At 42.2% G+C, this 23,615-nt stretch overlaps 1 protein-coding gene across 2 annotated transcripts in view; it reads right to left on the reverse strand.

The window, feature by feature from the left end:
* Positions 1–6,177: 6,177 nt before the first annotated feature.
* The window catches only part of sbf2 (SET binding factor 2), a 101,310-nt gene continuing 83,872 nt past the window's right edge, over positions 6,178–23,615 (reverse strand). Inside the window, exons 30-42 of one of the 2 annotated variants that reach the window (XM_030414114.1) lie at positions 22,201–22,275; positions 20,633–20,811; positions 19,750–19,926; positions 19,200–19,301; positions 14,201–14,386; positions 12,974–13,100; positions 12,437–12,564; positions 10,915–11,139; positions 10,722–10,829; positions 10,423–10,613; positions 9,376–9,463; positions 9,164–9,295; positions 6,178–7,563 (exon numbers count right to left, since the gene is read on the reverse strand). In XM_030414114.1, coding sequence (XP_030269974.1) covers positions 7,465–7,563; positions 9,164–9,295; positions 9,376–9,463; positions 10,423–10,613; positions 10,722–10,829; positions 10,915–11,139; positions 12,437–12,564; positions 12,974–13,100; positions 14,201–14,386; positions 19,200–19,301; positions 19,750–19,926; positions 20,633–20,811; positions 22,201–22,275 — 1,817 coding nt within the window. In that variant the 3' untranslated portion in view covers positions 6,178–7,464. The remainder of the gene's footprint in view (positions 7,564–9,163; positions 9,296–9,375; positions 9,464–10,422; positions 10,614–10,721; positions 10,830–10,914; positions 11,140–12,436; positions 12,565–12,973; positions 13,101–14,200; positions 14,387–19,199; positions 19,302–19,749; positions 19,927–20,632; positions 20,812–22,200; positions 22,276–23,615) is intronic. The other variant, XM_030414115.1, reaches the window with a different exon arrangement.

Consider the following 23,615-nt stretch of genomic DNA (forward strand, 5'->3'; position numbering starts at 1 on the left):
AGAACCTGTTTGTTCCTCCTGCAGCCGTGAATCTCAAACAGGTCAACTATACAGAATTCTACTTATTCAAAAGTCTACATGACTGGACATAGTTGATGATTCACGAAGTACCTGTAGGGATGCACCGATCTGATATGCCAGATGGATATTGGTGCCGATATTCACCTGGTTAAGCAGATCAGATATCAGTTATGACATTATTTTAACAAAAACAACAACAACAACATTATTACAAAGCTCTGGTAGTCTGAAAAAGGCCCTACTGGTTTGAAATCCTATTTGTCCAACAGCCATTTATTCTGAAATGCCCTTTTCTCTGAAAGTACACACTCTTACTTGTTTTTCTGCAAATAACTGCCTTACTTGTCTCTTACTGATTGGGAGTCATTGTTTTCATTATTATCTTTTGGGGCAGAAGGTTAGTTAGATGCTATGTATGGTGTGTTTTAGCAGAATGTGGGTGGGGGAAAATAACCAAGGGAGTCTGTGGAGATTTGAAGCAATGTGCGTTTTCCAGGGATGGCATGGCAGCGTTTCCACTATGGGTTATGTAGCTGCTAAATTCAGTTTTCGGTGCCCGGCCTTCCCTGACTTCACTTCACTGTGCAGAGAAAAGTTCCATCCAGTGTTAAATACAGATTTTTTCAATTTGCACTAAAACTGAACACTGGCATCAGCTTGATTCTCACTATTGACAAACACTCACCAACTGAGTTGAGGTATCAGAATCTGTATTGGGATAAAGAAAAGTTGGATCATTGCCTCTTTATTTCCCTGCCTGTTTCTCTGACAGGTCTTCGTGCGCTGTAAAATATTAGTTATGACGAAACAAGGTGATTCACACTCCGTGCACCGTGCGTCTCGGTGTCAAAACACGAGTTGGTGCAACAAAGGAGGACTGTTCTCACACGTACACCCCACCGTTGTCTTTTCTTCACCCTCACGTTTGAGTGGCAAAACACACAAAAAACACCGTAACTGGATGAAGCTATCCGCTGTGGGTACTTGTTTGTCTCGTGTCTGCACAAAGAGCCTCTTTGCCGTCTCAACCCACCTGAATGTGTCCCCTCTTTAAGAGGTGAAAGCAAAGAGATAGTTCACATTGAGTTCACAGTTGTCAGAGGCGGAGATAAGAGCGTGCATTCATACACTGATCCAACAGTCAGCACAGTGCAGATCTTTTTATACCGGTGGGCTGCTGATAAGATCAGCTATAGAGACAGATTGCCCAAATCTCTGAGCTAATACTGTAACCAGGAATGAGGTTTACCACCAAAACAGATCATGTCATCCACATAGCTTCTCCTTTTATGGACGTCTTTGTTCTTTAAGTGGGGCACCACGACACCGTGTTAGATAAAATCCAGAAATATTAAAAGTGATTGGGATAAACAGCTCTTGACCGAGTAGTAGTTTGTTCTTTAGTCAGTTTAGCAAATACACTAGTGCCTCAATTTAGGCTATAGTCACGTCAAAATACATTGTTAAAAAACTTAGATTCTTGCAAAAGCAAACCATTTGAAGAAAGAAAAATGCCATTAAACAGCAACACAGTGACCTATGAAGGCCGCCGACCTCTGAACTATTAACTGACACCTCATTTGACCAGTTAGGAGCTTCTATGCCCACCCTGTGCCCTGCAACAGCCAACGGGTGATTTCATAGACGAGAGACCGGCTCTTTGTCCCATCCCCTCTCTGCTGAGCCACTCACACGCCAGCCTCCAGATGACTGAGGCATCATGTAGCCAATGAGACTTCAACTCTTTTAATATACAATTTAAATAGGTTTTAAAGCATTAAACTAGGAAATTATTAAAAAGATTATGACATTTTATGCCATTTTCTCATTAAAACAATACTTGATTTTGACTATTTAATACCAACAAATTGTAAATAAGGAAATAAAGACTCCATAATGAGTTTAATGCTCCTGTTTCTTTCAGGCAGGGGTATTTTGAGGTCACAAAACAGCATTTTTTTCCGCAAGTCTCATGGATATTTAATCAGAAAAACATGCGTTAAGTGTTAATTTTCGATGATACTGTCGTACATGGATCATGTAGGGTCATATGATGTGGATCCATTGTGTTTCGGCAGGCTTTTTTACTGTCTTCAAACTCCTATAGCTCAATGAAAGAAGCACTAACAGAGCTTTAACCTTTCAAAAGTGAGCGAGTTCTCCAAATGCTTCAACAACTGCCTTGAGTTAACTTTGTGCTGGACTCGATGGACGTTTTAAGATAAATTTACAAACATTTCCAGGAATGGTAACAGGTTTGGTCGGGTGATAAATAGTCTAATAGTAATTAGATTTGCTGTTCACATTTCTTCCATTAGAGATATTTATATCTCATGAATCTGAGAAAAATGTGGCGCCCTTTTTTTTTTTTCTAGACTATTCTCAGAATTGTGAGTCTCTAATCTCTGTGACTAACTTGCACAAGCCCCCCGGCATACCAAAAATAAGGATGTCTCATAGCTGTCTCACCCTCGCCCCCATGTGACCAAAAAGCACTCTAATGCCCAGAACCAATTCATCTGATTCCCATCCAAAATGTCCTCATCGAAACTGATTTGAAACAGGAACATTTTTTGGGATCGTCTGCTGGTGAAAAAATGTCTGGCAGATGCCTGTTTTCTGGGTTAGATGACTTCCCACAGTGACCTCACAGCCCTGAGCGTTTCACATGGTTGAATGGACTCTGGGTTTAGCTGTGCAGAGAGGCTGCGGGTCACTCACCACGGCAAGTGAAAAACATCAGGGCCTCAGACGAATAACTCGAGGAAACGCAGAACCCCCCCCACGACATTCCCTTAAAGCTGTAAATCAAACGGTAATTGTGCTTTTCTATTCATGGATGATCGGGCGGTATCCGGATAAGATCATCTGGAGCGCCGTTGATTCACACATTTGATGATTTCCCAACTAGACCCCCATGTGCTGCAGGCAGCTGACATCATCCTGATTTCTAGGGTGGGACCGGATGATGTGCGTTGACTACATGAGATCAGTGTTTGGAGCTGTTGCGGTGAATTCTGGAGCAGGTGCCCCCCTGAGGGGCCCCCAAGACATGTGGCCCCTTCAGCAGTGAATCAGCTTTTACATTGACCACGTTGCAGAGGCACCCAGGACGTGGAAACTTCTGCGCAGCCTGCATTCATGCAACCACAGGGCTACATGGATAATAGGATTTGGAGGACCTATAAAATAAATCAGTATCATCTGTCACTTGAGTATTTTCGGGGCCCGTGGAAAGGTCGATCAGCTTACTTTTTCTGCATTTACTGCAGCTGTGACTCTACAGGAAGAGTTCAGGATCCAAAACCAACAGAAACGTGCAATCTTGAAATTTACAGACTGCTTCTGATTTGTCTGTTTATGTGAGAGCAGCGCGCTTTCAGCCAACTTAGACTTATCACACCGAGATCAGCAGTTACACAAGATCACAATTACACACTGAAATTTAATTACGAGGGATAATGTACGATTTTTATCAGGAATTTCAGAGAAGAAATCACTCAGTTATACTGTCCAACTCACGTCAGGGTTACGCAAAACTGAACATCTTTCATCTTCTGACACTTTTAACACAGCAAACTTGTACGAATCCGGATCCAGTCAGAGGAACGCAGTTATGATTTGAGTGAAATGGCTCTCGAGTAAGAATGCCATTTCTGCCTGAGGAGGAAATTATTCCTATCATGCCATTCCTCACAGTCCTGCTGGATAACTTCCGCTTCATCCCTCTGTTCCTGGGCAGAGGTCCTAATCTCCGTACCCAAAGCAAGAGGCTAAATATGGAGAGGACTGCCAGAGGCTCTGCCCAGATGTTTGCCTGCTGCAGCTCTGCACCTGCTGCCAGTACGAGCCAGCTGGGAGGTCGAGCTGATCGTTCTCCCAACCCATCCCACCGCTAAAAAAGCCCCCTCTGCTCTTCTTGTGACCCTTAGCTTTCCCTCGGAGACAAACCTTTCTGTGACCACAGGAGTCACGTTCTGAGCCGCCACCCAGGCGCCTGAGAATCAGAGCTGGGGCTCCTGCCCAGGCCCATATTCAGTGCTGGCAACCGAGACACGCATCATCATCCTCTCCAGGCCCTGTTGTTGGCTCCGAGCAAAAAAAAACATCAGTTTGCAGCAGTGTCTGATTACCTTTCATTGACAGAAAATCTTTAATAGAGACAGTGTGTTTGTAGGAGGCCAGAAAAACATGGCAATTACAAATGGTCTAAGTTTCCTTCCTGTATCCTGTGACGAGACGACGAGTCTACAGTGGGGGGCCCAAACTTTTAACCTTGGAGAAACAAAACTGACTGACATCCTGCGTTGAGTGCGTTGATTAGGAATCAAATATATTGGAAGAACACTGTTACCTCACAACAAATAAAACCAAAAAAAGCACAAACAGTCATTTCTATGATCATCTTATAAATTCATCTTTATGATTTTTTTTTTCACCACTCACATTATGACAGGCGAACAGCCCCGGTCTATGTCTACAGCCATATTAGTGACAACAGTACTTCAATGTTAATGTCATCATACTACTCACTGCATATGGCACTGAACACCAAGTACAACTGAAGCTGATGTCATTGGTTGTGCAGGTATTTGGATGATGATGGTGCCTGATGAAACAACAAAGGATCACCAAATGAATCACAGTTCTTTCTCAAAGAACAGGAATATATACATGTTCTGGAAATAAACTGCAATTTGTCAACAACTGTAAGACCCATCCAGTTGTTATTGAGACATGTCACTAACTGACACACTGATAGTGAGCATGTTCTGTCAGTAAGCCGACTACCCTCCAAATCAGGCCCCTCATAGAGACAGTCATTTACAGAGCAGTATTTTGAAGGGGGGGGGAAGGGTTAGGGTCCTCCTCAGGAAAATCTGAGATTTAGACACTTTAGACTTTTTTTATATATCAATTATCCACAAAATCTAATCTGAACAGCAAATCAACTTAAGCCGTGTTTGAAACAATCATCCTATGATGGGATCACACCAGACGAGTCGCAAACCAATGTGTTCATGCTCCGACCCATGACCACTCAGCGGTACGGAAGCCTTGAAGGGCAAGTGAGAATTTTTCTTTTTTGGATGATCAATTTGGTTTTTTTTTTAAGATTTTTTCTGGCATAGACACCTTTATTAAGCAGTAGACAGAATATGGGAGAGAGAGGGGGATGTGACATGCAGCAAAGGACCGCCAGCCGGAATCGAACTGGGGTTGGCTGCGTATGTGGCATGCGCTCTAACCACTCGACCACCTGCGCGCCCTGGATGATCCATTTTTAAGTCTGATCTCAATTATCTTCGCTCCTTTGTTTCTGACTCACGATCTGGTGAAAAAAAAGTTAAATAAAAGTTCCGTAGGTGGAACCAAGTGCACATCCATGAAACCGAATTAAAAGATTTTTTGTAAAAAAAAAAAATGTCTGTAAAATTATTTTTGTCCACATTTTGTGTGAAACCGAGGGAAAGGGTTAAAAATAAATAAATTCAAATTTCAGATTTTTTTTGAAGAAGAAGAAATGTTTTTTTCTCTCGTGTGAAACCAGGTGAAATGAAAAAAAAATAATGAAAAAAACTTTTTGCAGAAAAAAAAAATCAGTAGAAATATTTTTAACAGTTTCTTTTGGTGGTTCCGTACAGAAGTCATTACCTGTAATAATTACATGAGTATTCAGTGCTCATAGGTTGAGCCACAGCCACTTTCAAACTACCTTTAATTTGATCTCGACTACACACGTTTAAAATGTTGTGAATGCATGAAAATGAATTGGGGTCAAACGGGCATGAAGTTGTTGGTTCCTAGATAATTTAAAGTCGGCACATTGCTGTAGAACAACTAACTACAAAACTATGTCAAAACATTTCTACAGACTTAAGTTCATTGTGATTATATTAAGAGATTCTCTTTACGTATGTAATGATTTTATAACTGGAATGAGCAACAATTATGACACAATTCTAAATTCCAGTAGCAAATGTTCGACTAATGCTTCAGTAATAATGTGAAATAATAAAACTAACAGGATCAATAGCGTACTTTCACATTCTGGTATTTTTCACTTTCACTAAACAATCCGACAACTTCTTCCAGAACTGTCAGCAGCACAATAAATGGGGAAAACGTTCCATATTCACAGGAAACACAAACAGATCGTTTCAAGTATGTTTGGTTTATTTCCAAAAAATTAGTGTCACCACAAAACAAGGTACAAAGATACAGTAACAAAAACAAAAACGCCTCTGACATCTTTGAATAGTTTCACTTGCGTTCTTTTCTTTTTTTTTTTAATGAAACTGTATAGGGTTGCACAAATAGAACAGATGAGACGAGGATCTCTGAAAAACCACGACGTCCTACGCGATATATCCATTTTCTTTTTTTTTTAAAAGCCCTTAAAAGACACAGAACCTGCCAGAGCAATGTTTCATCACAAACAGGGAACAGGCCACTCAGGTTGTTTTTTTTGTTTCTTTTTGCACCAAGTAACGACACATTAAAAAAAAAAAAGGACTTGTTGGTCACATTAGGCTGAAGGTTAGAAAAGTATACTCATGTTTCAGTACATACAGTATATAAAATGAAATGTCACACAGGTATTTACAGAAACACATGAAGCCACCACACGGACACAAGTTACATTTTTAATAAAAAATAATAATAATTTACATTACATGGGAAAACGTGTTATCCAGAAGTCAACGAACATTCGACAAAATAGAGAGAAAAAAAACGTCGCTTATTTAAATAGAAAAAACATGTCAGGTAACTCTTTTGAACTCACTGTGCAAATTCTTCTTATTTAAACTGTCGAGGAAACGTTGTATGTACATTGTAAAGTTAATGCCTTTAGCCTCGCTGTCTGCGTCTGTTAGAAAACCTATATCTGATAAGGAGTGCATACTTTAGAGCAAAGTGCAAACAAATTGCTTTTTCTCGTGTTGTGCATTAAAATCTCTGAGTTTTTGGCGGTTCATACGTTTCTCTTTAAGCAGCAATAACCTCTCCTCGTAGTAAAATATCTGATAGAAACTCTTTTATAGGCTATTTTCTAGTTTTAGTCTAAAATTGAACCCACAGTTTGAATGGCCAGTGATATTGCTTTGATCTATTTACAGCTTAAGTAGGATAACATTTCCTTGGTAGTGCAGTCCCCTAGAACATCAGCTTATCTCCACTTCATCCCTGTCGGCGGCACGGAGGAGGGAGCTGACAGCAGAGACAAGTGTTCGACTGAAACCGAGTGACGACAGCCTGACCAGGCCGCTAAGTAACAGGCGGAGAGGATTCATCCTCCGACACCAGGCACTTTGTTCACTGTGGTCCCCGAATTTAAGACATCTGAAAGCTGACTCGAGCTCACGTCCCGTCTCTGCTCTCAACCACCTGACGCCACCTCTAACGTCCACGCCGTCCTCTCAGCCTCTGAGGTTTCGCAGCTCAGGCGTCAGAGATGCAGTTCTGGATCTTGTCTATCCACAGCTGAGCGCTGGGCGCGTCTGAGGCGCAGAAGTTGTAGACTCGCTTGCTGGTCTTCAGCTGGAGAAGATAACAGACAGCGAGGGTTAAATGGGAGGATTGAACGCACATTGATGTGCAACACAACAACAGGTCATTGTGCTGTGGGGGAAAACTCTGAAGCAAGTTCAACATAGCCAAACTTCTTTGCGTGAGCTGGCGCAATGAAACCTGAAACCCTCGTCAGAGATAATGATCATCACGATGCTGGTTATCAACCTGCATTGTTTGATGCCTGATTTGAAAAGCAGCACTGTTGCTGCAAGTGAGTCAGGAATGCAAGCAGAAAATTATTAATGATGGAAATTCGTAAGTGTGTATATTTATTCGACCACCAAGTGCACGCTCATTCCCCACAGTTTAATCACTGTTCTTGTTCAGTGTTTTTGTTGGCTAACTTGGAAGTTGATGTGATTTTGATGTGATATTTTAGATTATCGGCGAAAACAATCTCTGTTTATGTTAGTTTATGTTACTAACACCTTTTGTTCAGCGAGATGATCTTCACAGATTGACACCACTTAATGATTTTCTACGTCTAACTTGTGGTCACATGGTTTAAACATCACCAACACCAAGTGTCTGACTACAAAATGACTATAAATCGTCAATGTCCAAGTTGTAAAGCAACTAAAGTCGGCATGTGGAGACGGAGTAGTGAGTAGATGAGTCTCCGTGTTTGGTGTGATGACACAACCTCTATAGACTAAGATATGAGGGAACTGGGTGTGCACAAATGCTCACTGATTTCAGAGTTTCAGGACTACAAACTACACGGCTTCATACCAGCAGTGTAAGACGGACTTCAGTAAAACGGGACCAAACATAAAAACATAACCCAAAGTGGTAATGTTGGGGTTCTAAAGGAATTACACCACATCTCACATGCAAGTAAACATCTTAGGCCACTGATCAGGTGAATAATATAGAACCGTTTTACAGTGTGTTGTGTGATTTCATAGTTCTGCCACACCCAGTAATGGAAAAACGGTTCATACATAAGCACCACTGTAGCTGATCGGCCTTGTTCAGTGGGATTAATGTTACGCAACAGATCAACAGGTTTGCATTCAAAACGTATTCTCTCAGCCGAGAATAGCTCATTACTATCAATTATAGAGTAACACTAAATCGTGCTTTTCTGGTTGATTTCAAGCAGAGACTGGAGAGCGACCTGTGTGACGCAGAAACTGGCTATAGGTTCAACAAAACTTTGTTAACCCACTCGTGATGCTTTGTAGTGCAGCCCTCTCATTGCAACACTGACAGAAAGGTTCACCTCAAATGTCCAGATGTGTTCTGCTCACACGCAGCTCCTCCCTCTGCGGCACTGTCTTTATGCAACAGGTCTATTTTTGCAGAAGGAACTGCAAACGTTCAAACGTGGTGCTTCAGCTTTCTCGAAGCTGTGTAACGCATTTACATCTGTTGTTTCTTGTTTTTTATTGTTTGTGTCATCACTTCTCCGCCAGTCTGTGACGCAAAACGAAGCTATGGTTGCTCTTCTGCTACTAAAGAGTATTGTCGTTAAGATGCTGGTAACGTACAGCCAGAGATCTCAGTTTCACTAATCAAAACTAATTCTGTACCTGAGCATGTCAGAGCGGTCTGATGTACTCACGTCAAAGAAAGCCTTTTCACTGATGTGTTTGGGAGCTCCTATAGTCGGGGCGGCGATCACCACCGACTCCACCTCGGCCAGGTCGATGTGGCCTCTGCAGTTTGTGTCCTCCCCGGTGTCGTAGTACCTCATCTGTGAAGACATGAACGTTAAACCCCCGCAGCCCTCTCGTTGCTCAGGTGAAGGTTTCAGTGTGTCTTAAACTCTCTCACCTGGTGTTTTGTGATGTCCAAGACAAACCAGCGAGGCTTCCAGCCTTTCAGCAGCGCTCCACGTTTGTACAGGATCCCCTCGTAGGACCTGAGAAATAAAGGTGCATTCACGCCGGATGTTATGTCTCTGCACCTTTTAAGTCACATGAACAATATTCCTCATCATCTTTGTTATTTGTTGACTTCTTATTCTTGATCAAAATCAGGTGGGGCTCATATCTGCATCTGTTGCAAAGAAAGCAAAAGAAGAAGAACGCAAAGTCCGGAAGAGCCTGTTTCTCCATATGTACAGTATGTACGCTATGTTTGGACATTGTGTTCCCGTTATGTAAAAGAGGCCAAAACTGGGTATATATGTCTTCCTTCAAGGGTCTCTTGTAGATCCCTGCTCTCATATTTCAGCTTTCTCAAAGCTGTGTAACGCATTTACATCTGAAGCACCACGTTTGAATGATCAGCCACGACCTGTCAAGAAGCATCAACGCAGACGTGACTGTTTATGTCCACAAAGACAAAAACAGAGCACAACATACAAGTCGTCAATAAGACTAATATCGCTGTATTTGAGGACAATAAAGGAGAGAAATTTAGTATAATTGACCATTTAGAAGAAATAGTGAGTATTACAATATGATTTATGGACAACATGTCAAACAGATACAACGGACTGATGGTTGAAAGCTTCACAACACTTTACTGAATGTTGAGTGTCTCTGACCCACTTAATCTGTTCAAACTTTCTTCTGTCAAACCGTGAAGAGGAATTAAAAAAGGATTCACATAAAAGTCAATTTTAGTCATTATTTGTCCAGCTCGGAGGAAAATATCCAGATATCAGAGCCAAGAGACTGTACTTTAACCTCGCGGTAATTGTAAAATTACACACCCAGTGTGAGTTTAACAGAGTACAGACGATCCTCACAAACATGACACACAGCATACCACAGCGCTGACTCATCTTCCAAAACTGGACCGGCCCCTCTGCAGCAGCTTTAAGAGAATCAAATGTGAATATTTGTTCCGGCGCTCAGGAAGTTCACGACCCACCTGTTCTCCTCGCTCTTGGGGGTGAATTGGTTGTAAAGTGTTGCAGCGCGGCGGTTGATCCCGTTGGCCGTGTTGGTGCTGCGGTCTTCGCCCAGCCCGCCGTCCGGCAGGTGCAGCATGGAGCGGCGCTGGAAGGCCTGCAGGCTGGACGTGGGAATGAGGCCTGAGAGCGTCACCGACTGTTTACGGAGCTGCGAACACACAAGACACCATCGTCTGAGTGGAAAAAAATACACACAATAGGACAGTGTTACATTATGAGGTCTGTGATATGTCACAACTATTCCTTTGAGACGCACATTTCCTTCTTGCGCGAGGTCTTCCTGAATGCTCATCCGGACTCTATCCAGAGTCGTCTGCCATTTCTCAGGAGCCTGGTGCAGCTCGCCCTCCAGTCTCTCAATGTCCTGTGGACGACAAAGACAGCAAATGTGACGCGTGACACAAAAACAAACAGGATAAAACTTCAGATCAAAGTAACAAACTTCCTACAGCGAGCAGCTTGGTGAGGGCATCGGGCTGGGCGCGGCTCACGCTGCTGTAACACGGCCACACGATCCTCCTCTTACTGTTGGAGAGCGTGTCCACTTCCTCTGAGCTGTCCGACCTCACCGCCATTGTCCTCCAGTCGTAACAGGGCCCCGTGGACAGAGTCTCGTCCGTGAAGAAGTCCCATTTGTTCAGGCTGGGGATGCTGATAGAGGGCTTCAGGACCGCCTACACAACAGAATCATTTTAACAAGGATCAGATGGAAGCTGATTGAGTCTATTGTGTAAATTACAGTATAAAAGGGTTAAATGTGTGTGAGGTGCATTTCCAACAGGCTTAATCCGCCCCGTGATGCGAGCCACTTGTATTTCAGCGTTTTGGCTGACGGCACGTGATTTTTCAAAATACAGAAACAGGATCCTCTCATTGATTTGTACATTGCTGTGACGTGAGAGGAAACATCAGAGATCATCTACATCGAGCAAACAAGGCTGAAACCAAAACCAGGGAACTTCACTGTCAGGAAACTGGAGGAATGCGGAGGCATTCCAGAAAAAAAATAAATAACTGTAATCACACGATAAAGAGACTAAACATGATCTCCTGAATCTGAGATATTTCTTCTAATCTAATTTGATCATACATCAAGTAAGAAAACGCCCTTTGGATTCTTTACTAACAATGAATATGATATAGAAATGATTAGTGACCTAGTTTGACAAAGGGCAACACAAAGATTTTGTGTGCCTTTGAAAAACTGCTCAACTTTGTAACACACAAAAGCAAATGGACATCGTCTTCTTTAGAGCAATATTAAACCATCTCACTTGTTCACATGAGGTCAGCACCAGCACTCAATATCTGATCAATACTTGGAGCTGATTTTTGTTCCGTATATGTGATATATAACAGCAACATTAGTTAAACCTGTTAACAGCTGTGACAGACACCGAATCGTACTTTGGGTTGAGGTGGAAGAATTCTTAAGATGTTTTTTAGTACCTCGGTGCTGAGATACTAAAGTATTTAATTGATATATAGTTAAAATACCAAAACAAAAAGTATTCATCATGTTGAAAGTTCACTTTCAAAATAACAATTTTTGTTTTATTTACACACTCAAGCTGTCAAATAGATCTAGTGCAGTAAAGAGTACAACATTTACATCTGAAATATAATATAGTACAAGTTGGTCAAAACATAAAAATAAGACCTCAAAGCTAAAGAACCTCAACTTTATACGTAAGTACAGTACTTTTGTAGATGTGCTTGTGTTCCAGCACTGAATTTGTCAGTGATACCTGAAGTAAAAAAACACAAGTAGTCATTATAGGTGAAGTTCTGGCTTGACAGAGATCGTTCATACCACACATTAACATTGTTCATGTTTATAATAACAGCCAAAAGACATGTTTCATATATTAGGTTGTATAAACAACAGCACAGCAGTGAAATTAGCAGTGAAAAATGAGGTCAACCAGACGACCACTCATGTGAGAGCCGCATTCGGACTGAAACACTCACTTCGTTTTCTGCGGGGCTGTACAGGTAGTTGAAGAAGATGGGACTCCTCCTGTGCATCCTGTTGATGCAGTCCCAGATACAGATGCCTCGGCGGGCCTGCTTATCACCTTTATCCTCGAACAACAAGCCTGGAAGGAACAAAGAGGAGAAGCTGATGGCCTGCACAGAAAAGCTGTAATTCAACAAAAAGCTTTCCGTTATATTATAGGATTTAAAAGAAGGTTTTGGCTGGACAGCTGGGCCCAAACCCAGTGAGCGAGTCTAGTCTAGTGAGTATTTTCAGTACTTTTCAGGCTTCTGCTGTTGTTTCAGTGAAGGAAACATAATTTATGAGCGGCATTTAGTTTTGGGAACTCTTTACTTTTTGTTACTTAAACTGACATTTTAAAAGACCTGAGATAACTTAGATTAAGTGCTAATTTTGGCACAGTAATCTTTCTAAAATGTGCCTGGTTATATAAAAGTAATTTCCTCAGTATAAAAAGAGATCATTATATAAAACAATCCCCCCCCAGGATTAAAGTGGAGGACACTGACCATGCTCCAAGCGCTCATAGTCTGAGTCCAACAGGAAGTTCTTGAAGCGGTTAGAGATGTGATGATAGGCCAGGAACTTCAGATAATACTGATTAAACTCAAACTCCAGAGGATGTTGCTCCAAAATCTGCAGAGACACGTAAAGATGGATGAAGACAGTGAGAGAGAGAGAGAGAGAGAGAGAGAGAGAGAGAGAGAGAGAGAGAGAGAGAGAGAGAGAGAGAGAGAGAGAGAGAAGGTCAGAGTGTGTGTGGGTGACAGCTGGATCGCGTCTTCATGACCAAATGAATGATCAGAAACAGGAAAGAGCCTCTCCTGTACTTGTGGGGGCAAAAGTCAGTGGTATCATCACCGCCAGACACAATCCCGACTGAGCCAGCAGGACTGCAGCTCCATTGTTCCCATCCAGTGGTGTGAGGATCCAACGACAGAGAAGTGTTGAATATTTGAGGCCACCTGGGTCTACTGGCAAAAACAACAGCTGTTTTGGAGATGAGGCACTTCTATTTTCAGCTCTAGTCCGAACCCCATCACCACCCCTGTTTATAGCTCTCCAGACCCCAGGACCCCCGCCAAACCGTCTTAGCTGCCAAGCCTACAGTTTCAAAAGACAAATGCAGAAACTATGTGTTGATGTAAGTGTATGGGAGTGGATCTGTGCGACCCCAAGGGGATGCAAAAAAAACCCACGACATTCTCCGCAGTTAGCATTTGAGAGCGGACACAGCTCTCTGGACCTCAGCTGTACGAGTTTCATTCATGACTCCCCCACCCTCAGTGAAATCCTGAAGCTGACCCAAACCCTTCCCAGAGACTCTCAATCCCCAGAACTGCAATTTTCCACATGCAGCTCTAAACACGCACACTGCAATGTGAAGAGATGCTGAAACACGCAAGCACAGGCAGCTCGGCGCTGAGCACCGGGTTCACAGACCATCTGGGCAGCAGCCTCCCTGCAAACTCTCTGGTGCAATACGCTGTCGAAATTACACATCCAGCGTTGGTAAGTGCAAAACTAAACCAAATGTATAGATAATGACAGCTAAATTTCACGCCTTCTTCGCTCTCTCGCCTGTATGCTTTTGAGGAATGTGATGACTTCATGAAGACGGCATGAGAAGTGTTTAGCCATGGAGGGAAAGAGGAGGGAAGTCACGTAATGGGAGGGCAGAGACTTTGACTGCATGCTCGACTGCACGAAGCACCGGTGGCGGTGTAAAACCTCACCTGGTGCACACAGTCCAGGAACTGCAGGAAGATGGGCGTGAAGCCGCTGCCCTGGCTGCTGGGACTCAGGTTGCTCCGCTGGCTGAACTTGTGGCCGAACGACAGCCACTCTTTCTCCAGCAGCACCTGAAAACCCTCCAGAGTCCGGTAGAAAGGATCGCTCAGCAGCTGCACCAGAGACACCACCTGCAGAGAGAAGAAGAAGAGGGAGGTTCCTCACAGCTCAGTTCAGTCAATTAAAAATACTGCTGCTCCAGGAGAAGAGCACTGGCTTGATGCTGTTCAGGGAAATACACTGATGAAAAAGTTGTGACCTCTATTTTGAGAATTCAAGAAAATGTTTTTGTGTTCATTGACATTAAACAAGACAGTGAACAACTAACCTGACCAATGACAACTTCTTGTCTGGTGTTGTATTTGTGCTACTGTCACATTTCTAGAATTGGAAACCTGATAAAAACGTAATCACTAAAACAGAAAATAAACACATAGCATTTACATTTTCTGATGATGACTTCGGCAAAACATTGATATGAAGATTCTTGGAAAATGGATTTTTGGGCGGCCACTCTGATGATGAGTTTAAATGCACACCAGGTCCTTTCTCTCGTAAACCGTTTTCACACTGCACAAAAAACAACATCTGTGTTTTGTCTTTAATGTGAGTTGACACCGCAGCAGTCAGAGGTGTTCGCTGGCTTCAGCTCGAATCGGCTGCGATGGAAGCACATGCTTATTTTCAGGCGTAATGCTACGAATGCCCTGAAGTTAAGACTTCTGCCTTGTTAATACTCTTTAATCCATCTCTCAGCAGCGCTCGAGCATCGTTCAGTCTGCGCTGAATTTGAAAGACAGAACGAAGTAAAAGGTGTTAAAAAAGTAACCACCGTTACAACGTCAGTGGCTCTCATCTCACTACCCGAGCGCTGCCAGCTGCCTGATCTGAACTGCTCATGTGCAACTCTAGCCAGAGCTTGGAGAGAAGTGAGAAGTGAGATCTCCTTAGCAACTTCCTGTTATCAGCTTCAGAAAAAACAATGGGTCTCATTCGAATGAGGCGCACGCACACACACATAAAAGTTATCTTCTGGAAAAAGGAAAGGTGTCATATGCCTACTTCTAGTGGGTTAACCTACGTTTTAAAAAATATAAATGCATATACACACCATGCTGCCATTGACGGGCGACAAAATGAAACGCATCCTTATCTTGAATAAAATGACAGCTTTCTTCTCTGGGTTTGAACCATTCAAAAGACATGTTTGCCTGTATGTAAAACATTTGATCTACCATCTACCACTAAAGGACGAGGGCACGTCAGCTGTTTCATCGCCTCTGTGCAGAGTCGTTTCGGTTTGTCGTGGGTGATTATGATTCAGCGCACATTTGTGCTTCAAAGCCCGTAAAAAAGCTGAACATAACGATCCGACGATGACCCATCTTCCAACAGAATGTTACACTGATCATCTGCTGTCAATTACATTTATATAACATTGCAGAAAAAGTCTTCAGGCACACTTGAGCTCACTCAACAAAACACCAGTTGAGAACCACTTGTCTACACATGCAGATCGCTTGGCCTGTTTCCCTGCCCGTGTCTCCTCCAGCCCAAGTAATGAGCCCTGACGCGTGTGGAATGGGCGAGAAAAACAGTTCATGGCTTCCCAACAGGGTTTAAAAGAACATCCACCCCTGAGTGGTAGAGAAAGCCCCCTGCAACCCCGGCACTGGAATAAGCTCCACAGCTTATTGTGAGACAACAGCAGACGGAGGAGTGGATTTAAGAAAGAAACACAGCACGAGAGAGGAGAATGGAGGACGAGGCAGAGGATGAGAAACAGAAAACAAGGTTTAGAAAGAAAGCGGAGAAGGCTCTGCATCCTGTCTGCTGGGTGTCTATGGACCGTGGACAGAGGCAGTAGAGCCAGAGCATATGGAGTCCATTTGCCTGTGCGGGCTGAGCACGACCTGGCGTGATGGAGCCGGTGGCCCGTGGAGAGAGAGATGCTCCGGGCTGAACACGTGCCTGGCATAAGGGATCCACAAAATGTGCTTTTAAACAGCAGCCCAGGGTTTTACAAATCCTGTAAACACATTTGAAAGACACGCGCTTGCAACACAAACATGTGCACGTAAAAAAAAAATTTAAAAAACGGGTCAACATGGAAAATATGAGCTCAGAGAGCAGACATGCGATGGAACGCTGAATTCAACAGCAAATGGATACTGACAACTGATCAGGATCTAACCTGATCTTTTGTTTACATGCTTTAAAAACAAAACCGTGAAGTTTCGTGATTGGAATCAGAACAAGTACGTAAGGCATTTCATTATCTCGCTCTGCGTAATCGGGTCACCAGTGACAGAACTGGTCAGAAGATGAGCAAGAAAAACAGCAGGTTGGGTGTCTGTTGAAAATACATTAAAATGTTATTGTCAACATTTAATTACTTATAAATTAGTTATTTCTACATTAAATCTCAATATATGACACTGGCCATCTGTTGAGCATGGTCAGGGCTGTCAGTGAGCATCAGTGGCTCGAGTTGAGGTGTGTCCCGTATCATTGACACTGGACGGGGGCTCGTTGACAGAAATCGCTCTGATTGGCTGTTCAGGTAGCGGATCAGTGCATGAGAGCATGAGTGCAGCTTACCCATTTAGCATGTTTCACCCTCATTTTTCTCCTCTGCCTCTTCACTAGCAGAGGGTGAAAACTGTTTGTAGGTAGCCTAATTGTTTATCTTGCTTTGACAGAAATCTTGAAATGTCATTTAGACAATTAATTAAGTTTATTGTTTAACAGTAAATTAACCAGCTTACAATACGTATCTCTAAGGTACAATCGCAAAAAATGGGGTGTATATCGGCAATATATCGCATTTTATTACTCCCTGGTTTTGGTATAGGCCCCAACAGTCGAGTATCAGCCAGGATCAATGATTTAATGTACTGATATCTTAGATTTTTTATGTCTTGTTATGATATATGTTATGTTGTTATGTTACTGAGTGTTTGCTGATCTACACCTGTGTTGCTCTGGAAACAATATGTAGTTATGTTCAAAGTATGAGTCAATTTAATTTGAATTCTTTTTGTTTAATTATAATTAAATAAACCATTGAATGAAAAGAACCTGTAAGAGTATCAAAGGGCCGATAAAATAAGATAATCCGATAAGATTATGGATAAGACAAAGATAAAATCCTAACAATGCGATGTCTGTCTCTTATTGATCTGAATATATTTAATATAATTTCCCATTTATAAAAGCATTTAGCAGACGCCCATGTCACATGGTTTTTACCATAAATTTGTTACCATCCTTTGGGGCAGCTCTCTCAAAAGTTTTAGTACAGTAACACCAACAATCAAATGAAACAGATGTCTATTAACAAAGCACTATTCATCTAATGTACTCAGGCTGCACCTGGATCCTATTTACATATTTTTGGTTTTAATAATTAATCAATTTGTCTCATTTCACCTTTGTTGGGCTTTTTAAATTTGTTGGTTTCATTGTGGAGATTTTCTTGTGTGCTCATTTTTAAAAAAAAATTTTTTTAAAGATTCTTTTGAGGCATAGACACCTTTATTTGACAGTGGATAGATCAGAAAGGGGAGAGAGATGGGTGTGTGACATGCAGTACAGGTCCTCCGGCCGGATTCGAAGTCCACTGCGTCCGTGGCATGCGCTTCAACCACTCGACCACCTGCGCAACCTGTGTGCTCATTTTTAACACGTCGATAAAAGTTAATGGACAAAAGTGATTCTTCCTTTTCGTTCGTTCGCCAACATGCAAGTTAAGCTTTCATTAAAATATGGCACAGGGCTCAAGCTTTGCTGGTAAGTTTAGAAAAATGCGATGTGAATCAGTGCATCCTCCATTACAGATATTCCAGAAGATGAGACAGAATCACAAAACTAATTGAATGCCAGGAACTCTGACACATCATGGAATACATCATGCTGCTTCCCACTCAGGTTGGTACTTTGTTTTAATGAATTAATGCGGTTGTTTTTCTCCCCTGTGGTGTGAAATGTAACAAAGACCCCCAGCTGGACTAGTACCAGGAAAGTTGTGGTTACACACATTTAACTATGTCTTTCTTATTCCTTCGTTTATGGGCTTTCAGGTGCAGAGGAGGCATGATGTAAATGACACGTCTCCTCCATTCTCTGTCATTTTGTGTCTTTATTGAGATTTTCCACTTCTGCCATGTGTAAAACCTAAGTATTTTGTTAGATTTATTATTTTGTTTTAATTTCCTGTGTTACCCTTCAGTTGTTTTAAAACACCTACCTACATATTGAAGAAAAACAGGCTAAGGGTAACCTGTCACCCTGTGCTAATTTTCAGATTCCTACTTTTATTTGGGGGTCCTAGTAGAATAGGTTTACATACTTTAATAAAAAAAAGAAAAAAAAACCCCAACACATTATTTTTCACACTGCGTCTTGAAGGCTTCGTTTTATCTACCGAGTGAAATATCTTGCCTCTGTTCAATCTTTGGTGAGAGTTGCACGTGTGCATTACTTCACAGGCAGGATGTAGCCAATCGGAGGCAGAGTAGGGCGGGTCGTACGGAGCAAGGTAGTGTGATCTAAAATAACGCCGCTACAGCAATAGCAACTGTATGTCTGCTGGCTGACTGGAGTGTAAATATTCTATAATAAATATATTAAAAAAATATATTTATAACGGCTGCTACATAGTGACGCATAAGTTACGGTAGTAAAGGCTCAACTATAAACCAGGCGTCTCAGGCAGTGCAGGAGCAATGTTTTCAGTAGGAGAGAGTAACTCCCTTTGCCGTGGACGTGGGCTTTTTCACTTTGCAGGCCGTTTGCACCAAAAAATACTACATAACATAATAAAGGAAAAGAAAAAACCCAAATATCATAATATGACCTCTTTAAAGACCCACGTTAAACCTCTACTCAACCTTGTCTTCATATTTGCATTTATTTACATATGCTTTTATGCATTTTTCTCACTTGTGTAGTAATGTCCCAGCCGTCCTCCAGACTGAGGAGAACAGATGAGCCGCTGTCCAGAAGCTCCACCAGAATCAGTGCCAGCTGCAGAATCTTGTGAAGCTGTGGGAGATCAACATATGTGCATGTGAACACATATACACACATAGGCACACACACACACAATTATTCCTCTCTGTAAATACATTACCATGTTTGGTTTACTGGTAAATTACTTTCTGAGCACTGCTTGTTGGCTGTGAAGGGTTTCCCACAGAGAATACTGTTGGACAGTCTATGATATGTTCAATGTAAGGACAAAGGCTGCAGGGGGTCAATCAGATAACCAGCATGATAAGAGCTCTGCTGCTGTCCCATTGATGTGAATCTGGTTCCCTTGGGAAAATGGCTTCAGAGTGGATTTATTCATTATGTGAATCTGATACACAGGATGAGCAGTAAGAGCTGACTGCTGGGTCGTTCTCACACAGTCTTTAGAGTCTGACTCTGAGATATTTATAAAAACAAACAAACAAACAAAAAAAACAGGGTAGTTTGTGTGTCTGTGTACCTGCAGCAGCCATTCAGAGTCCTCCATGGCTTTGAGGAAGGAGTCCTCCGAGTCAGACGAGGTGGCACTGGGAGCGCAAGCTCTCAGCAGCTTTTTAAAAGAGGCTTTCACCTGCCGTGTGTCTGCAAAGTCCACCGGCACCAGTTCACAGTTCAGAGAGGAGTCCACTCTGAGGCCCTGTCAAAAGAAAGAGCAGTGTGAGAAGCTGTGCCATGGCATTATTTACCAACACCTCATTAGCAAATGACTGAAACTTGTATAACCACTTATTTTCAGACCTGTCTTTCATTACTTAATCACTTACATAACTAATCACTTGGGAGCACTGCTGAAGTCTCTGATGCTGCTGTGGCAGACAAAAGATCTTCAGTGCAGCTTAGTTTTCATTGTGCTAGACAAGTCTGTGTGCACTTGAAAGTTGAATGTACATTCGGCAGTGGCAGCTACTGTACGATCTTTTGCAGTTTAACAGAAAATCGGTGCCATTAATCCTACTTTTACAGTTAAAATGTTACATTTTTGGTGAAATTTTCTGTAAATTAATGAGTCAAAGATAAGATGGTGTTCTAGTGAAATACTTTATATCCAGATGTATTCCATTGTTTTTTTCCCTTTCTCTTTAAAGCACATGGTGGGACGAAATTTCAGAAAAAACCTCTGAATATAATGCAGATATATTTCACCAACTATGACCTTGGAGCTAAAACTCAATACTATAGGCATCAGAAAAGTAGACTTTATGGCAGTTGTGATATATTAATTGTACAGGTGTACCTGAAAAAGTGGCCACTGAGTGTAATTTTCAAACAATTTGCTCCAATAATTCATACGGTAACAAAATGTCCTCTCAGCCGCTAGAGACCAGCTTTCATTTCTTCCTCACCCTTAAATGGGACTTTTCTCCAAAGACGTAGAAGGCAGCTTGCTGTTTCAGGAGCTGAGCCTGCAGACTGTTGCTACCTGCAGGGGGCGCCAGATCCTTCCCTGCTAGTCTGGAGCCCACGTCTACTGTCGCTGGGTGATGGCTGAGTCTGCTGCTGGAGCGCAGGCTAGCCCACACACCTGCAAACACACAGACACAAACAAAAGTCACACACGCAGGAGCTGGCCTGTTCGAAACGCCACTGATGTACACATGCTGTCAAACAAACTAAGACTGAATGACGAACAAGACACGACATGCGAAAAGGGTTTACATGCACAGCAGTACAACAGAGATTATGTAAAAAAACAAAAAACAAAACTAAATTCTCTCAGTCCACCAACAAAGCAGTGGCCTCGGCGGATCAGATGTGTGGAGATATTAGAAGCAGAAGTTGTTGGAATTTTTCTTAGCAAGTCAACAAGTCTACAAGCCGTTTCCCTAAATACCAGCATGCAATACCTTCCAAACAGCATGAATCACTATCAGGAAGGACATGATTTTTCACAGTAATCATTTTCAGTTGCATGGCTGTCAAAATGCTAGTAATGTCAGCTTCTGCGACCGGGGGCAGTTATACAAGAGCCATGGTCCAAATAACACTACATTCAGATGTCTGAAAATCCTTGCACTCACCCAAAAAAAAATTCAGTCATTGTCTTCTCACCCCCATTTCATGTCATAGTCGGCAAAACATTTCTGGAGCTTCACAGCATAACAGATGTGCAGTATTTTCATAAATAACTGCAGTGGATGGGGGCTTGTTTTAAAAAGTAAAAAAACAACAACAACATGAAATGTCTCTTTTACAGCGATCCCCATCTTCTTCAGTTGTTTAGGAAAAAGCTGCGACACTGTTTTTCTGTGAAGATACAGAAATGCTTTGTGGACTAAGGAACTTCACCCGACCTTCCATCAGCGTGGAGGTGAGCAGATAATTACTGCTTTTCATATTTGGGTGAACGTATCCTTTAAGTTAATACTGAAAGTTTGAAAGCTGCTGTTGACGTCTTTCAAAGATACCGTCAATAACTGTTCAGACCTGATAAACAGTCATCACACACAATAAGATGATTTTTATTTAATATCAACTTAATCCTTTTCCTTTGTGTCACATTTACAGAATGCTCGAGCAGTGTCCATTACTCTACAGGACCAGAGGGGTCTTATTTTTGTGTGATTCATGACTTGTCTGCCATGACAAACAGCTTCCTTTCCTCTTTAGTCTGGACGCGGCTCGTACCGGACCACAGTCAGCTCTGCTGAGCCAACACATTAACAATGGATGTGGCCACATTAGAGCAGCCACTTTGGTTTGTGAAAAACCACAGCTCCCAGAAGAGCAGCCACAAAGTCAGCGATGATTAGTACTATGTCTCACAAGGTCTTTGTAAGGGGTTTGAAGCGCGGTGCACTGGCGTACGTGACCTGGTTAGTAAGCAGGTTACAGAGAGGGGAAGACGGGTGAAGCTTTGGAGGATGCGTTAGAAATGGAGCGTTTTGGGGTGAAAGGGACAGTTTGACTATACCTTGAGGGTTGACTCTCTCCTTACTGGCAGGTTTTTGGTTTGAGTGAGTGAAAAGTTTATCTCTGTACTCAAGAACTGGTTTGTACAGGAGGTAGAGAGAGAAGATGAGAGCAGGGAGAGGGGCATGAAAGAAAAAAAAAGTCAACATCATACAGACATCTTCACCTCCTACCCTGCTAACCATTTCTGACCACAGAAGAACAGTCATGCCAAGGCAGAGTTAGAACCCGTGTCCACATAACGATTCCGACTTGTGAGCATATGAGGCAGAAAAAAAACGTTTTGTCACAATTGTTCTTTTTCAGACTACCAATTAGATTTTAGATCAGACAGGATAAAAGAAACAGAAAAAAAAGCCCATTCGCTGGAGCAGATCAGCTGGTGAGCGTTGTGCTTTTATCACCCTACACATTGTAAGCTTGCAACGTTTTTTTTTCTTTTACACTTTCTTTTACGCCTCAAGCCAACTGCCAGCGCTTTTCTGCTGGGAAGCAACGTTATGTGGAGACGGGCCCTCACAGCTGAGGGTCAAAGATTGGACTGGTTCACATACAGTGACAAAATGAAAAATGTATCTTTTAAATGATCAAAGAGAATGATTGTCACAGCATGCATGCGTGTTTGTCCATTGTTATGATTAATGGTGTGAAGACAAAGAGCCAGATTTATAAAGTGTTTAGTGCCAGTTTATCAGGCACAGATGTGACACATACAGCTCTGGAAAAAATGTGACGTCTGTATCCAACAGGTGCACCAGACCGGAGCCACAGTTTGTCATTTGTCCTCTCTTTAGGCAGAGACATGTTAACAGAGGCTGACAGTGTTTCCAAAGGATTTACGGGGGTCAAGTAGGGTTGTGGTGAGAAAAAACCAAAAGTGTTTTAACTAAATTTTTCAGAAATCTCAAACAAAGAGCAGCACAGCACTGAACTAGCTACCGAGAGAGGTCCACTGTATTACACTAACTAACTCAAATAGTAAATGTCTGTACTCTTCTGAGTAGATATATTTGACTTCTTTAACCTCAGCAGCAGGCAGAGATAGTGTCAGTACAGCTGATGTTGCAATAGATAACCCTCTCTCTGTTGGGGTATTTGAAGCATCTTATGTCACTTCATCTTGTCATGTCTAAGAATGTTAGTACGTTTGCCTCCAACTGAGTTATTAATATGATTCAAAATTAATAAACGATATTTTTCAGATGGGGTGGGACTGCTGTCACCGGCTAAAATAAATGTTTTGGAATCAATACATAATCAGCAATCTCACATACTTTCTGGCCCTGGTAATCTCCGATAAATCGCACATTGTTTCAATTGCGCCACTTTCCGAGATAATCTGGCTCAAAACATAACTCCTGCCTCCAAGTGGGGTGAAGGATGTGTCAGTGATAATCCCGCACTCTAAATCTACTC

Source organism: Sparus aurata, chromosome 4 (genome assembly GCF_900880675.1).
Source record: "Sparus aurata chromosome 4, fSpaAur1.1, whole genome shotgun sequence".
NCBI lineage: Eukaryota > Metazoa > Chordata > Actinopteri > Spariformes > Sparidae > Sparus > Sparus aurata.